The sequence below is a fragment of the Schistocerca nitens genome, chromosome 1 (genome assembly GCF_023898315.1).
Source record: "Schistocerca nitens isolate TAMUIC-IGC-003100 chromosome 1, iqSchNite1.1, whole genome shotgun sequence".
Taxonomy (NCBI): Eukaryota; Metazoa; Arthropoda; class Insecta; order Orthoptera; family Acrididae; genus Schistocerca; species Schistocerca nitens.
In genome coordinates, this window is record NC_064614.1 from 893,824,234 (window position 1) to 893,841,553 (window position 17,320).

The 17,320-nt window shown below is 40.2% G+C and overlaps 1 protein-coding gene across 1 annotated transcript in view; it reads right to left on the reverse strand.

The window, feature by feature from the left end:
• The window catches only part of LOC126192112 (ribosome maturation protein SBDS), a 48,510-nt gene that overhangs the window by 4,460 nt on the left and 26,730 nt on the right, over positions 1 to 17,320 (reverse strand). The window contains exon 3 of the mRNA XM_049932581.1: positions 15,777 to 15,886. Coding sequence (XP_049788538.1) covers positions 15,777 to 15,886 — 110 coding nt within the window. The remainder of the gene's footprint in view (positions 1 to 15,776; positions 15,887 to 17,320) is intronic.

Genomic DNA, 17,320 nt, shown 5'->3' on the forward strand with positions numbered 1-17,320 from the left:
AGAAAAAGCATCCACTGAAAGCTATCCTTATAATAACAATGCTCCCAGTCATCCTTCAGATGTTTCTCTAAAGTCCGATGGTATACAAGCACTCCCACCCAATGTGACAGCCCTCATTCGGCCCATGTACCAGGGAATTTTGGAATCAATTAAACGTTATCAACATTCACTTGTGTTCTCCTTGCTGAACAAAAGTGAAAATGACTATCGAGACTATGCTGAAGGTATGGAAAGCAATTAACATACGTAATGATGTTTTCCAAGCAGCCGAAGCATGGGATAAAGTGGAGAGCGGTTCTACAACCTTCCAGGAGGAGAAGAAATGGATGATGAAGATGTTACTAAGTGGCTGAATGAGGAAACTGTGATAAGGACCAAACTTTAACAGGTGAAGAAATCAAAGGCGTGCAAGAAAGTAATGATAAAGGTGATGAAGAAGAGGACACAGGATGAGAGAGCTTGGAGAGTTCTCACACTGCTGGTGCTAAAGCTGCTGAGGTCTTCCTGGAGTACATTATGTAACAACCAGATACATGTAGTACCGATGTAATGCTTGTAAAGCAGTTGTGTGATAAAGCATGCCACCGTTGTGTATCATCATTGTGACAGTTAAAAATTAGGGACATGTTTCATAGTGAGTGATACGACTGTGTAATTATGTACAGTATACACTCAAGGACTAAGTTTTCTTTCAAAATTAATATATTTTTGGATTTAATAGAGTATATCCTCTATGTTCCAAAATTGTATCCTTCGGTTTAATAAAGTACAGTACACTATATCCACTATGTTTCCAAAATAAAGAAAAAACAGAATAAATTAATAAAATAAATTTCCGACACTCAATAATCCGACACTTCCGCTAATCCAACACCCATATGTGCCAGGAATGACCAGATTAGCGAGAGTCTAGTGTACTGAGTTTTACACTGTTAAAATAATTTTCATTAAAACACTTGTAGGCTCTTTCTCTGTAAAATGTAAATACTTTTTACTTTCAGTTATTTCGCCTCTCACTAGTAGGAAACATACCAAGACATTGCTTTGTTTTCGTGGCACATTGAAAAACTACACAGACACACAAGAAAGATTAAGAACCCACAAAAGTGCAGAATCCATATCTGTAATAGGAGTGAGCTTCATCAGAATAGGTCAAAACTTCCAATGTAAGCAGATGCTGCCATAGTCCCATGTCTCTGTGCATGCACAGCATGCAGCATACTCGGAAATGTAGAACTCCGCACTTGCACGATCTATGGATCACTGATGTCATAAACACACTTGTATCATAGTTGGACGTTGATTTACGCACAAGTACGAAAGGCACATGCATTTTGAGTAGTTGATTTTGACCCGCTTTAGTATTGTGTTGTGTGGTGTGGTGGCTGCACTGGCTGTTGAGTGACGTAACAAGTCACCACTCAATAAGAGTATAGTCATCAGGACTCAGTGTCTGATTTTAAAATGTTGAGGGATACTGTTGCTGAATACATTACATCAGAAATACATGCAAAAATACGAGACTGAGTTATAAGTGGTGCAAGAAAACATGACGGCTGGGTCCCTTCATCACATATTGGCTCAGTCCATAACACTTCATGTCAACTTTCCTGTATCTCCATTGCTGCCGCAACCTAACAGTGTGTGGTGAAGCTAAATGTTGTAAGTTGTGTTGGCAGTGCCGATTGTGGGTTACATCAGCATTTCCTCTCTCTTGTCTCCCCAATGGCCTAAAATATTCCTCCACCACCCACGGTGCGAACCGTATGTCTTTTCTGCCATTTATAACCCGTTAATTCACGTCAATTGTCAATAGGAAGAAAACGGAACTAAGTCATAAATGCAGAGTCAAAGTAAATCTTACTAGGAAGAAACGTAAAATTAAGGAATTTTTAGCACTGATCTTATGGGTTTTTCATACGGGATATGAATTTATAGTGTGGAATTGCAAAAAACAAAAACAAAAATCAGAGAACTTAAAATCAAAGTTCCACTATATATCTCTTCATTGCAACTTACTGTAGAAAAATAATCTGCAGTACACCAATGCTTCACAAAATTTCCAACTGGGACTATCAACTCAAGACTAAAATTAGCTACTGACAAATGCGGTATTACACTGTCGTCATATTTTTCAACAACTTGTTATTACGCACTGCAGTTGCTTTTACCACAATTGCATCGTGTGTATATTTGGAAGAAAAGCAGCAGAAAAAAAAGGAAACATACTTGGATGAAGCCACAGGTATTTCGTCGGGACAATAAAAGCATTCAGTAAAATTTGTTGAGAGAGCTGCAACTGGAGGACGTCAAGTTTTTATGTTACTTATTAGTGGATGAGATCATATTTCAGTATTTGCTCAGTAAAGTGGTTTCTTTATATTACAAAACAGAACACTCTCTTGAGAAATGCTATGCTAGTAAGATTTACTTTGACTCTGCATTTATGACTTAGTTCCGTTTTCTTCCTATTGACAATTGACTTGAATTAACGGGTTATAAATGGCAGAAAAGACAGACGGTTCGCACCGTGGGTGGTGGAGGAATATTTTAGGCCATTGGGGAGACAAGAGAGAGGAAATGCTGATGTAACCCACAATCGGCACTGCCAACACAACTTACAACATTTAGCTTCACCACACACACATATACAATTACTGTTAGGTTGCGGCAGCAATGGAGATACAGGAAAGTTGACATGAAGTGTTCTGGACTGGGCCAATATGTGATGAAGGGACCCAGCCGTCATGTTTTCTTGCACCACTTATAACCCAGTCTCGTCTTTTTGCATGTATTTCTGATGTAATGTATTCAGCAACAGTATCAATCCTCAACATTTTAAATTCAGACACTGAGTCCTGATGACTATACTCTTATTGAGTGGTGACTTGTTACGTCACTCAACAGCCAGTGCAGCCACCACACCACACCACACAACACAATACTAAAGCGGATCAAAATCAACTACTCAAAATGCATGTGCCTTTCGTGCTTGTGCGTAAATCAACATCCAACTATGATACAAGCAAACTGTCACACTGTGATTTCTTGATACAGGAGAGAGCTACTCTAATTTGCAACACAGTACTCAAATATCGCATTGGACATTAACCAAAATAATTCCACAGAAATGTGTGAAGCGCTTCATAAAGCAAGGGGGAATATGTGAAGGTAAATAAATGTTTAGTACACTATATGGGCAATAAGAACTACTTTTATTTTTGAATACTATAATGGAATTAGCGTTCCAACAACTACAAAATTAATAAGAAGTACGAAACAGATGAAGGGCATTCTAACTTGTAGCATCCAAAGTTCAAAAATAAACAAAGTAGAATGGAGAGCTAAGAAAGACTTTTTTATTTTAGATTGTGACCACATCCTCTATTTCGGCTTGCTGAAAAGCTGCCTGGATTTTTCCAGACGTAAAGGTGGAGGGCTGTTGCTGTGATTGTGGTTATGAAGTCACCTGCAGCATATTTCACCTTCCCATCTACACAAAATAAATATAGAGGGAAACATTCCACGTGGGAAAAATATATCTAAAAACAAAGATGATGTGACTTACCGAACGAAAGTGCTGGCAGGTCGATAGACACACAAACACAAACATACACACAAAATTCTAGCTATCGCAACAAATGGTCACCATTTCTGGAACGCATCCTGTTACAGCATGATTACCTGTAAATACCACATTAATGCAATAAAAGCAAAAATTATGTCCATCAACCTCAAGGGGTAGGGGTAGTGTTGTTTAACGTCCCGTCGACAATGAGGTCATTAGAGACGGAGCGCAAGCTCGGGTTAGGGAAGGATGGGGAAGGAAATCGGCCGTGCCCTTTCAAAGGAACCATCCCGGCATTTGCCTGAAACGATTTAGGGAAATCACGGAAAACCTAAATCAGGATGGCTGGAGACGGGATTGAACCGTCGTCCTCCCGAATGCGAGTCCAGTGTGCTAACCACTGCGCCACCTCGCTCGGTTCCATCAACCTCAATGCATTTGGTAATACATGTAACGACATTCCTCTCAACAGCAAGTAGTTCGCCTTCCGTAATGTTCGCACATGCATTGAGAATGCGCTGACACATGTTGTCAGGCGTTGTCGGTGGATCTCAATAGAAAATATCCTTCAACTTTCGCCACAGAAATAAATCCAGGGACGTCAGATCTGGGCCATGGGCCATGGTATGGTGCTTCGACGACCAATCCACCTGTCATGAAATATGCTATTCAATACCGCTTCAACCGCACGCAAGCTTTGTGTCGGATATCCATCTTGTTGGAAGTGCATCGCCATTCTGTCATGCAGTGAAACATCTTGTAGTATCATTGGAAAAATAGGAAATCAGCATACATTGCACCATTTAGATTGCCATCGATAAAATAGGCCCAATTATCCTTGCTCCCATAATGCCGCAACCATACATTAACCTGCCAAGGTCGCTGATGTTCCACTTGTCGCAGCCATCATGGATTTTCCTTTGTCCAATAGTGCATATTATGCCGGTTTACGTGACCGCTGTTGGTGAATGACACTTCGTCGCTAAATAGAACGCATGCAAAAAATCTGTCATCGTCTCGTAATTTCTCTTGTGCCCAGTGGCAGAACTGTACACGACATTCAAAGTCATCGCCATGCAATTCCTGGTACATAGAAATATGGTACAGGTGCAATCGATGTTGATGTAGCATTCTCAACACCGACGTTTTTGAGATTCCCGATTCTCATGCAATTTGTCTGCTACTGATGTGCAGATTAGCTGCGACAACAGCTAAAACACCTACTAGGGGCATCATCATTTGTTGCAGATCGTGGTTGACATTTCACATGTAGCTGAACACTTCCTAGTATGAAGGCTTTCACGACTGGATGACATATCTTCTGGTAAATCGGCACAAAGCTTGCGTGCGGTTGAAGCGGTACTGAATAGCATATTTCATGACAGGTGGATTGCTCGTCGGAGCACCATACGATGGCCCATGGCCCAGAGCTGAAGAGTTTCATGGACCACGACCTTACATCCCGGAAGGTTTACCAGAAGATATGAACACTTCCTGTTTCCTTAAATAACGTAACTATCCGGCGAACGATCCGGACGCTTGGATGATGTTGGCCAGGATACTGAGCAGCATACATAGCACACGCCCATTGGGCATTTTGATCACAATAGCCATACATCAACACGATATCGATCTTTTCCGCAATTGTTAAACGGTCCATTTTAACACGGGTAATGTATCACAAAGCAAATACCGTCCACACTGGTGGAATGTTACATGATACCACGTACTTATACATTTGTGACTATTACAGCGCCATCTATCACAAAGCGAAAAAATTGGTCCAACTTAAAACATTCATATTTGTTTACGTACTACATGAATATGTAATAAAAAATGGGGGTTCCTATTTAAAAAAAAACGCAGCTGATATCTGTTTGACCTATAGCAGTGCCATCTAGCGGGCCAACCGTAGCGCCATCTGGTTTCCCCCTTCAAGCAAGACGAGTTTCGTAGTTTTTTCGTTTGATGCTTATTTCGCGAGATATTTGGCACGGTCACTACCAATGGACCACCCTGTATATGAAGGAACACGCCAACTTTTAAATGATGTTTACAAACACACTACAGAGACCGCAGATTGCTGTAGCGATGCCAGCGCTCCAAGCAGTTACGTTTCACACTGCAGTGAACAGAAGACAAATGACTGATGATTACGCCTACGGTGAGGCTCTATATTTGCTCATATTTATTTGAAGACAAGTGAGATTTGACTAAGTTCCCTATTACACCATCAAATTTCTTTGACATGAATATTTGACATATAAACTTTGACAAAGAAATATGTTAGTATATTACCGATCTAACAACTCCTCTTTCATATCCATCTTTGAAAGTAATATCTATGACAGTTTGGTGCTGTTTACTCATGAACTTAATTATCATTATGATATTCCACTTTGTAACACAACACCTCAGTGTGCTACGAAAATTTTTCCTTGGAATTTTGCTTTTGGATGTACTTTTTTTATGAACCAAAGTTTATAAATAAGTGTATAATATTTCCTCATTGTAAAGTAAATTAAATGTTAGTTGTAAGCTTCTGTAAGTAGAAACTCTGACTTTGCCAGGGCAATACGATATTGTCAGAGAGTATACTGAATTAACAGTGGCATTGTCACTGGGCATGCCAGTAGTTCAGTGAAGTGCAGGAGAAAACGTAGGAGAGTGTTGAGAGGGACCCTCGAGGGGGATTGTGCAGTGGATTTTTGTTGAGAAATGTGCCTAACACAGTGGTGTTGAAGTATGTAATGGCTCAGCAAATAATTAGAAGTATGTGGCACTAAATGGGCACGGAGTAATTACTGCAGGAGGATCCAGAGCAACATGAAGAGTACTGTGGACCCAATTTCATTTGTTATGGAGCTACAAGAAGAGCTTGTGTCACACATTGTCAATGAATAATGCCTTACATTGCACTGATGACATCTCAACCTGAAGTAAGATCCAAGTAATTACTTCGACAGTCTTGTACACAGCTCACCAGCAACATAGTTCATTTTGTTTCCAATAACACCAAGTTAAATGAAAGTGTTAACCTTCAGTTTTACCTAAGACAAAATACCTAAGTAGAATCCATCCTATCCACTACTGATGATCTGAAAGACTCCTGATGATTGAGAAACTACTGCCGTGTTTTATGAAATAAATATGGTAATTAAAATTTCAATATTTGCAAGACTACAATTCACACAGGTGCTCAAATCTAGTAAGCAATAATTTGAAAGACAGTACTTAACAGAGCAAGATTTAGTAAAAGATGATTTTTGGGTATTTTTCATGGATAAGTAAGTTTTCAATTTCATGCAACTGCAGTCGGAAATCGTTGTTAACATCTTGGAAAATAATAGTAATAACTGCCCAAAGTCATTAGCAGTAGTTGCTAATGAACAGCAATAAGTGAATAAAATCACACACAATCTTTACTATTCTTTTAAAATTAAATTTTTTTCTTCATGAATACATGCAACTGTAACTCACAGGAAAGTGATTATTGAAAGTCGCTGTATGGTTACAATAATTTTTAAGCTAAATGATAGCATTCACTAATGAATAAACATCAACTTTTTGACTAAAATTAAAGACAGTAAGCATTACAGTGCGTGACATCACAAGACATTGCATTTACACAACTGTTTACTACTGATGAGTTAGTGAATCAGTCTGACCATATTTCACCCCATTAGGAGTTCAATTTCGAAAAGCAGTGAAATATATATTTCTAACTGAGAAACCAAATTTAAATTTTCAGAGATTTAACTTCAAAAATGTTTTTATAGTAAAATTGTTGTTGTTGTGGTCTACAGTCCTGAGACTGGTTTGATGCAGCTCTCCATGCTATCTATCCTGTGCAAGCTTCTTCATCTCCCAGTACCTACTGCAACCTACATCCTTCTGAATCTGCTTAGCGTATTCATCTCTTGGTCTCCCTTTACGATGTTTACCCTCCACGCTGCCCTCCAATATTAAGTTGGTGATCCCTTGATACCTCAGAACATGTCCTACAAACCGATCCCTTCTTCTAGTCAAGTTGTGCCACAAATTTCTCTCCAATTATATTCAATAGCGCCTCATTAGTTATGTGATCTACCCATCTATCTTCAGCATTCTTCTGTAGCAACATATTTGGAAAGCTTCTATTCTCTTCTTGTGTAAACTATTTATCGTTCATAATAAAATTATGAAATGGATAGTTGTTACCATATAGCAGAGATGCTGAGTCGCAGATAGGCACAACAAAAAGACTGTCACAAAAAAAAACTTTCGGCCAATGTGGCCTTTGTCAAAAACAGACCGCCCTATGCACACACACACACACACACACACACACACACACACAAATGCAACTCACACATACATGACCACAGTCTCTAGCAGCTGAAACGAGACTATAAGCAGCAGCAGCAGCAGCAGCACATGATGAGAGAGGCAAATGTGTGGGAGTAAGGAGGAGGCTGGGACTGTGCTACCATTCTGTGTGGGCATGACAACCAACAAGCTGTGCCTGTCCGCATGAGTGGCCACCGACAAACTGTGTCCAAGAAACAACTGAACCACCCTGTTGCTGAGCAACCCACCCCACACGACATTCTTCATTTCACTGATTGCTTCACAGCCTGTGCCATATGGTTCCTTCCCACCATCACCAGCTTTTCTGAATTGTGCAGATGGGACCTCTCCCTGCAATATATCCTATGTTCCTGTAACCCTTCTGGCCTCAACCTTCGTTAGTCATTGTCTCATCTAGCCCCTTCCCTGTTCCCATTCCAGAATTACATAGCCCTCTAGTCTACCCATGCACCCAGTCTTTTTACGTCTCTTCTTTTCACTTACCCCCCCCCCCCCCTCTTCCTGCCCACCATCTAACCTCCCGACTGCACCTAGCTGCCCTTACCTCTCTCCACCTCATCCCTGCATATTCCCCAGCAGCTCTTCAATGTCCCCAACCCCTACCTGGCTATCCCTCCCCATCCCCAGCCTCCTCCTTACCGTCTTTTTGTTGTATCTATCTGTAATTCAACATCTCCACTATATGGTGAGTAGCAACTATACTTTTCATAGTACTGTTTCATAATAAAATATTTTCATAAAAAATCTCATCCCCTATTTCACCCCCTTAGGAATTTTCTTATTTGTAACTTAGAAGTCAAATACTAATGTTCATAGATGTAGTTTTAAAAATAGTTAAGTAGTTCTTTAATAATGATATATTTTTCAAAAAAAGTTTTCACCCACTATTTCACACCCGTCAGGTTAAATTTTCAAAAATGCTGGAACATATTTCTTTATTTCTGAGTAAGAAACCAAATATCAATTTTTGTAAGTCTAGCTTCAAAACTGCCTTAACAGTGACATTACCTTTTTTAAAAAATCTCTTCATCCCCTATTTCACCCCCTTCCCCATTCTGTCCCTTCTCAAATGCAGTGCTTGACTATTAACTGCTCGTAAACCTTAGGTCATGGCCCACAAAAGTCTTCTGATCCTGAGGTTTCACCCAGAACTGCACTGGACATCTTCACAGGCATTTGTCCTCCACTGAGTCTTGCCAACTGATCGGTCAGACGTCTAAGAGTGTCATACATACCATAGAAAAATGGTTGTGGCTGGAGTTGCACTTGATAAGCAGATATGATCCTTATCAAAGATAAAACTTATATCAAAGATGTCCAGCTCAGATCTGGACGAAATGTTAGGAACAGAGGAGTGTTGTGGAAACGACCTTATACCCAAAAGATTTGTCAGAAGCTATGTCATCCAGTCGTGACAGCCTTCTTTCTATGACCATTAACAGTGCATTCCAGTACTTGCTTATATCCTTTAGCCATTTATCAATACAGCACTACCTCAAAAACTTGACAATTACTATGGAAGGAGGGGGAAGTGGCTGATGATTTGCAAAACTTATCCTATTAGCTCCTGTCACGCAAGCACCCACACAATATCAGGAAAGTGGGACAATCCAAAAGTACAATGAAGTGTGTACCTGCAATAATCAGTAAAAGGTCCAATCAAGATTTCTCCTCTATGAACCTATTTCGTCCGACTTTCTGTAGTAACCAACCACTTACTAGACCAATCGCTCCAGCAGACTTAAGTTGTGTCACTACTGCAAGCATGGTGTATGCCGACAATCAAACAGCGCATTTCTGACTATGTGAGGCTGCTGCCAGAGGCAACCTAGTCATCTATCGCCATCACTCGATCCACCATGCATACGTAGCACTACACCAGTGACACCTGATTCTATAGTGTCTTTGTAAAGGCATGCACAGGTCTCTGGGTGGCCCTCAGTTGTTAAATTTGTTCAAGAAGAGTAAATTACTTTCATTGTATCCATTTGGATGTAACTCCATGATCCAAAAAATTATCCCTCTTTTTACGGTCATATGTTTTTAGAGCGGCTTACGACATTTATCCCTCACTGCATTTACTACATTGACCTTGTTGCGACAGGTGCCACATCTGAGGATTGCCTGTGTAACCTCCTTTCTCTGTTAACTGTTCCACAGGCTGCAAGCATCAAATGTAACATCACTAAGTCTCACTTTTTCCATTCTTACATTATTTAATTGGTTAATGATATTTCCTGGCAGGGCGTGCACCCCATGGAGCGACATGTTGTTGCCATTACGGCTTTGCCCCATCTGTCTAATCTAAAAGAACTTTGGGCATTCCTCAGTGAAGTGGAGTACTATCACAAGTTTATCTGTTGCTCCAGAAAAAAGCTCCTTCTGTTCGGACTTCAGTTTGTGAGTGTGCTTTTGTGCAGCTTAAGGTTAGTCTTTGCCCCTCCATGTCTTGCAACATTTCAACCCAGCAGGTATCTGGTAATGGCCACACACACGTCTCACTAGGGGGTGGGAGCAGTCCCCATTCAGGTGACTCCGAGTTTGTTGCCTTTGCATTGAAACACTTAATTTGGTTCAGCAGCAAAATTATTTTCAAGTGGAAAAAAAGTATCATTATTGTCTGTGTCTTTTGAAAAATTCATGTGTTCTTCTATGGCGCAAAATCTTATTTAATTACTGACCTCAAGTGTGCAGTTTCCCTATTTAGCCCTTCAGTGTCCTTATCGAAAAAAGCCACACACTGTTTTCAGCATTGAGCTCTGTCTTTGTCCCGGTACTTTATGAGATCCATTTCCGTCCCACATTGTAACATGCAAATGCAGATGTTCTGCTCTGGCTCCCCATAGGCCCTGACCCCTCATTTGTCCAAGAGGAACTACTTTGTTTTCAACTGGATACAGAGGCATGGAACACAGTGGATGGCTTCCCCATCACCAGTGGATTTAGTGCTCTAATACATCGTATGCATAACACAACATGGGTGGCTTGACCGTGCACCAGGCCGGGCAATGGACCTGCTTTGGAAACTGGAAATTTGTGGTAAGGACTATGGGACCAAACTGCTGAGGTCATTGGTCCCTAGGCTTACACACTAATTAAACTAACTTACGCTAAGGACAACACACACTCCCATGCCCGAGGGAGGACTCGAACCTCCGACAGGGGGAAGACGCCTCAGGCCGCACGGCTACCCCGCACACCTGCTTTGGAATTTTTATGCATTGCACTGTCAGCTCTCCCTCTTGGATGGCATTATTCTCCCGTTGATGGAAGGATTTACCACCCTATTGTTGTGGTTCCAATGGCTCTGTGGTGGGAGTTGTTCTCCGCTTATTTCATCAGGGACACTGGGGGGGGGGGGGGGGGGTCTCTTGTGTAAAACTGTTGGTGCACCACCATGTGTTTTGGCTGGGCATCAATCAGGAGGTGGAACACCATGTAGCAGCCTGCTGCATGTGCCTGTGTCATCAAGCAGCCCCTATTCTGCCTCCGGAAAGAATCCACATTGATTTCACAGGTCATTTTTAGACACTTTCTAGTTATTGGCAATTTATGCCTTTTCGTGTTGTCCATCTGTGAAGGCAAACAAGACTGTCCAAGATATTTTTCATAGAGAGCTTGTCTTGCACTCGGGTTTCAGACAATGGTCCTCAGTCCGTGGTGTGATCGTTCAAGGACTTTAGTACAGAGAATAGCATCGCCATGTCAGGGTGCCTCCCATCAAACTGCAGTCGAACGGTAAGGCAGAATGCCTTGCTCGAACTTTTACGATACAGATGAGCAAGCCCACTGAAAATTTCTCAGCCAATGAGGCTCTCATATTTTTTAAGTTCTTACAGAATGTGCCGATGGGGGTCAAAAGTCTCACTGAGTCCCTCCTCTCCAATCCCATCATCACTGCCTGGGCCGGTACCCTTTGCAGTGGATTCCAATGTCTATACAACCCCTCCCCCCCACCCACCTCCACCCCCACCCTGATTGCCGGTCCTGTCCACTGGTTGCCATAGAGTCCATGTGTGGCAAGGGTTGTCCACTCACTTTTGGTCAAACGCGCTGGTCCAGTCAGATCAGGAACTTCTTGGGCGGCCCTCGACACCGCTGTGGGTGTCTCTTCAGTCACAGTGTCATGGACAGTGAGTCCATGTCTGGTCTTTCCTCCTCCTCCTCCCCCTCCTACACACACACACACACACACACACACACACACACACACACACAAGGAAGGAGAATTGTAGTAACTTAGGTTAACAGTTACTAACAGACAATATAGTCTGGAACCACATAGACTATCATTAGTTTTGGAACTTCAGTTACAAGAGCATCCACTTATCCTGGAGCAGATGTTCTATCTGACCACACACTACTAGTAGCTTCTCTAAAAACAAAACTTGTAAAACACAAAAAAGAAACAACTCAACAAAGGAAGACAGATTATGAAAAACTCAAACTGCCTGAACTAAGAAGTGAAGTCAGCAAGGACATCAACAATAAAACAGTGACAATAAAACCTCTGACTGGCCAAGAAAACAGTACCAGAGTATGGGAAGAGATGAAAAACATTATGCTAACCACTGCTTGAAAGAAATAGGATATAAAACAAGAGATCGAAAACAGAAATGGATTACTGATGAAATTCTCTCATTGCTGGATGAACAGCAAAGGTATAACGCCCAGTTAGATCAAACTAAGTACAATAATATCCAGAAACTCATAAGATCAGTGATTAGAGCAGCAAAAAATGAATGGCTACAACATGAATGTGAAGAAATTGAAATCTTGCAAGCTTCACTTGATGATTTTAGCTTACATAAAAAGTTAAAAGAAACTGCTGAGATTTATAGAAGAAAAAACATCTCCTTACTAACCAACAAAAATAATAAAATAGTTTTAGATACCACTGAGAAGAAAGAGATATGAAAAGACTACATTAAGAACCTCTTTTCAGATGACAGACCAAATGTTGAGACTTCTAGGAACAAAAATTTAACAGGACCTCCAATAATGAAAGAAGAAATCGAGAAAGTCATCAAAAACCAATAAAGCCACAGGACCTGATGAAATTCCAATACAACTTATTAAACTCCTTGATGAAGAAGGTATCAAAGTCTTACATAAACTGTCTGACAAAAGTAACGACACTGGTCATTACCCTGCCACATGGCTATTATCAACTTTCATTCCCTTACCAAAGAAGAGGAATGCAAGAAGATGTGAAGATCACAGAGTCATTAGTCTTATGAGCCATATGTACAGCAGTCCAACAAGGATGCATACTGTCACCCCTGTTATTTAACTTATACTCTGAGAGTATTTTTCAGGAGGCACTTGATGATGTCGAAAAAGGCATAAAGGTTAACGAAGTGTGTATCAACAACATTCACTCTGCTAATGACACGGTATGGATAGCTGATAATTTATATGACCTTCAACAACTCGTTAACATAGTAAAAGATTACAGCAGTACTCTAGGTATGAATATTAACATCAAAAAGACTAATTTTATGATTGACACAAGAGAGTCAGACTCATTTAAAGATGCAAATCTACGATTTCAAGGGTCTGTGATAGAATGTCAACAAGTTTAAATACTTCAGAACCTAGCTTTGTGAAGACTGGCAAACAGACTTGAAAATAAAATTTTGCATAGAGAAAGTCTGTAACACATAAATAAAATTTAAGAATATTCTTACAAACACAGACCTAGACCTAAACCTTAGAGTCTGATTTATAAAATGCTACATCTGGGCCGTGCTTCTATATGGCTCTGATGGATGGACACTAAATATGACAACAACGAAGAAGTTAGAGGCCTTTCAAATGTGGATTTATTGCAGAATGCTTAAAATATCGTGGACTGCAAGAATAACCAACACCGAAGTATTGGAATGAATGAACAAGCAGCGAGAAATGTTGACAGTGCTTAAAAGAAGAAAAGCTGCACACTTAGGATGTATACTATGGAACAAAAAATATATGCTTCTGCAGTTAATAATAGAAGAGAAGACTGAAGGAAAAAGAAGACAAGGATGAAGAAGAACGTCCTGGTTGGACAATATAAAGCAGTGGACAGGAATACGAAGAGTAGACTAGCTATTACATACTGCGGTTCACAGAAGAAAAATGCAACATGTGGTCGCCAACATCCATTAAGGGATAAGCAGCAGTAGAAGAAGAAGAAGAAGAAGAAGAAGAAGAAGAAGAAGAACAGTTACTACATCTAAAGCCCACAGAAGACCTAAGTAGGGCCACTACAGCAGGTATAGTGCATGCTGCCAATCAAACGGCAGGCCCAACACTACCCAAGCCACCAGGGACTGCCCGGACACCAACTGCCATCACCAGGTCCTCCGTGCACGTGCAGCAATACACCAGCAACACCAGATGTGGATAGTATCTTTATATGGACATGCAGGCTCTCTGGGCCCTCAGTTGTTGAAAGTGTTCAAGATATGTAAACTACTTCCATTGTGAAGCTGCCTGGCAGATTAAAACTGTGTGCCGGGCCGAGACTCGAACTCGGGACCTTTGCTTTTCACCAGCAAATGCTCTACCATCTGAGCTACCCAAGCACGACTCACGACCTGTCCTCACAGCTTCAATTCTGACAGTACCTCATCCCCTACCTTCCAAACTTCACAAAAGCTCTTCTGTGAACCTTGCACTTGCCCGAGAAAGGCAAAGATCCTGAGTTAGAGTCTTTGTCCGGCACACAGTTTTAATCTGCCGGGAAGTTTCATATCAGTGCACACTTCGCTGCAGAGTGAAAATCTCATTCTGGATACTTCCATTATATTCTTGTGGATGTCACTCTATGACCCAATAAACTGTACCTCTTTTATGACCATGTGCTTCTTTGTATTCATAGTCGGAACACTTTCCTTTTGCCCATTAAAGTACACACATGATCCCTATATCAAGAGTTGATGGTATTTTTACCTGATGTCTGTAGCCATTTCAGGCAGAAAGAAGAACTTTAGTTTTTGATGTAATAGTAGTAGTAGTAGTAGTAGTAGTAGTAGTAGCAATAATAATAATAATTGTATTTGGATGTACAATACTAGCAAATACAGAATACACCAGAAGACATGACAATGTAGCAAAAATAATACATCAACAACTTGCCATACAACATAAACTAATAAAACAACACGTTCCCACATACAAGTATGCACCACAAAATGTACTGGAGAATGATGAATACAAATTATACTGGAACAGAACCATCATAACAGATAAAACACCACCACATAACAAACCTGACATCATACTCACCAATAAAAAGAAGAAATTAACACAACTAATCGAAATATCCATACCCAATACAACAAATATACAGAAGAAAACAGGAGAAAAAATTGAAAAATACATCCAACTGCCTGAGGAATTCAAGGACATGTGGCATCAGGATAAAGTTGACATTATACCAATTATACTATCAACTACAGGAGTCATACCACACAATATCCACCAGTACATCAACGCAATACAGCTACATCCAAACTTATATATATAACTACAGAAATCTGTAATTATTGATACATGTTTAATTACCCAAAAGTTCCTAAATGCAATGTAACATATACCGTACAGTTAAAAGGAAGTCGCGGTTGATCAAGGTCCACGTCACTTTTCATTTTTAACCAGACATAACGCCTGAGAAAGGAATTCATAATAATAATAGTACCAATAATCACTACTGATTTCTTTTTTCAGGTTTCTAACTTCTATTAAACTTCATATTTTCCAGAAGGGCTGTCTTATTAATCTACTCAGACAAAATTTTTTTCACACACTCCTTAAACTAATACAGTTCATCAAATGGGCATTCAAATCTCTAGAAAAAAAGTCGTAGTCATACCTGCTGTTTGGCATTTCTGTTAGGTTTCACAGAGAAGTGGACATCTTTCATGGCCTTTTCTATCATTGAGACCGGATATGGTCTCTTAGTTTCAGGATTTACACATTTATCTGAAATTAGATTAAACTGTTCTCATAGCCAGGTCTAACATCAAGCTTTACATTAACGAGTACAGTATAGAAGAAAGATTATATATAACACACATCAAACACAAAAAAATGTCTTGTTGCATTGACATAACTGGGAACTATGCAACTGTCCAGAGTATATCAACAGTGGAAAATTAGGGACAGAATACAAACAATGAAATATGTAAAGACAACCAATTAGCATACACACTGTATTACTCAGCAAGGTTAACTGCTACCTGGCCGTAGTAGAAACATCCACGCAAGCAAAGAAACTGAGAAAAACTGGCCTATTAGATGAACAATGGATTCATACACATTACACAGTTGATAAATGCTGCACAGTGTTAGTGCATGAAAATATTGTCAAACAACAATGGCAGGCAACTTTCCGCTCTCATAAACACAGAGTTTCATTTTGTGCTCACTTCTCCACAATTATATTGGGAAAACTTTGGACTGTCATGTATAAATGAACAGAAAAATATAAAATACACAGAAACAAGGAAAGTCAAACTTTTGGCATTAATTAACAAGCAACAAGCTACTTCTCTTGATTCCAATCACAGAATTTTACATGAAAATGGTTCACTTCCTGCTGCTGTCACACCGTATAAATCTAAATCCTACAGAAGTGGTCAGAAATACTGCAAGCACGAGATCCATAGTCGTAATACATCAAGCACCTTTAAAAAAATAACAGCAAGTGCTACCACTACTAATAAATAAATGAGTACAAGCCTTTTGGTGTAATGCTACTTCATTGACTTGTTTGTCAATTTCGCTGCTTTTATGGTAAAGCAGCTTCTTCAGTTGATCTCAAATGGCTGGGTTGACCTCCTTCCAGACCTTTTCACCAGAGAAAAATGTGAAGAGTTCACTGAAATCCAAACCTTGGAGATCAGCCTTACTAGCCAAACACTAGATACCATGATCGGTTTTATTTTTTTCTGCTGTAAGATTACCTTGTACTGTTTTGATATTAGTAAAACTAGAAAGGGTGCATATCATGCCAAAAAACGAGAGATAAATACTGGAGGTGTGATACTTTGACGAGGAAACTGAAAATACTATAAAATTAGACCGCACAAATTTGAACGAACATCCAGCATTATCATCCATAACTAACAGCAGACAACGAACAGAGACAGCTGTAGAAAATAGCGACCTCATCTGGAAAGGTAGTGTTACTGACACTGCCACTGAACCAATCCCCTCCTTGCTTCTCAAGCGTAAGCATGATGATGTTGCCACTCTGGCCAGGTAACCAGTTCGCCTTGTCTACAGATGAGTACTTGTGTTTGTGAGAACTGAAAACTAACACATGCTGTTTAGGCATAATTAGTGCAAATTATGTGCCTATTTACATTCAAATCCCTGTTAGGAGCATGGCAAGTATCAATATTGTTAACCACA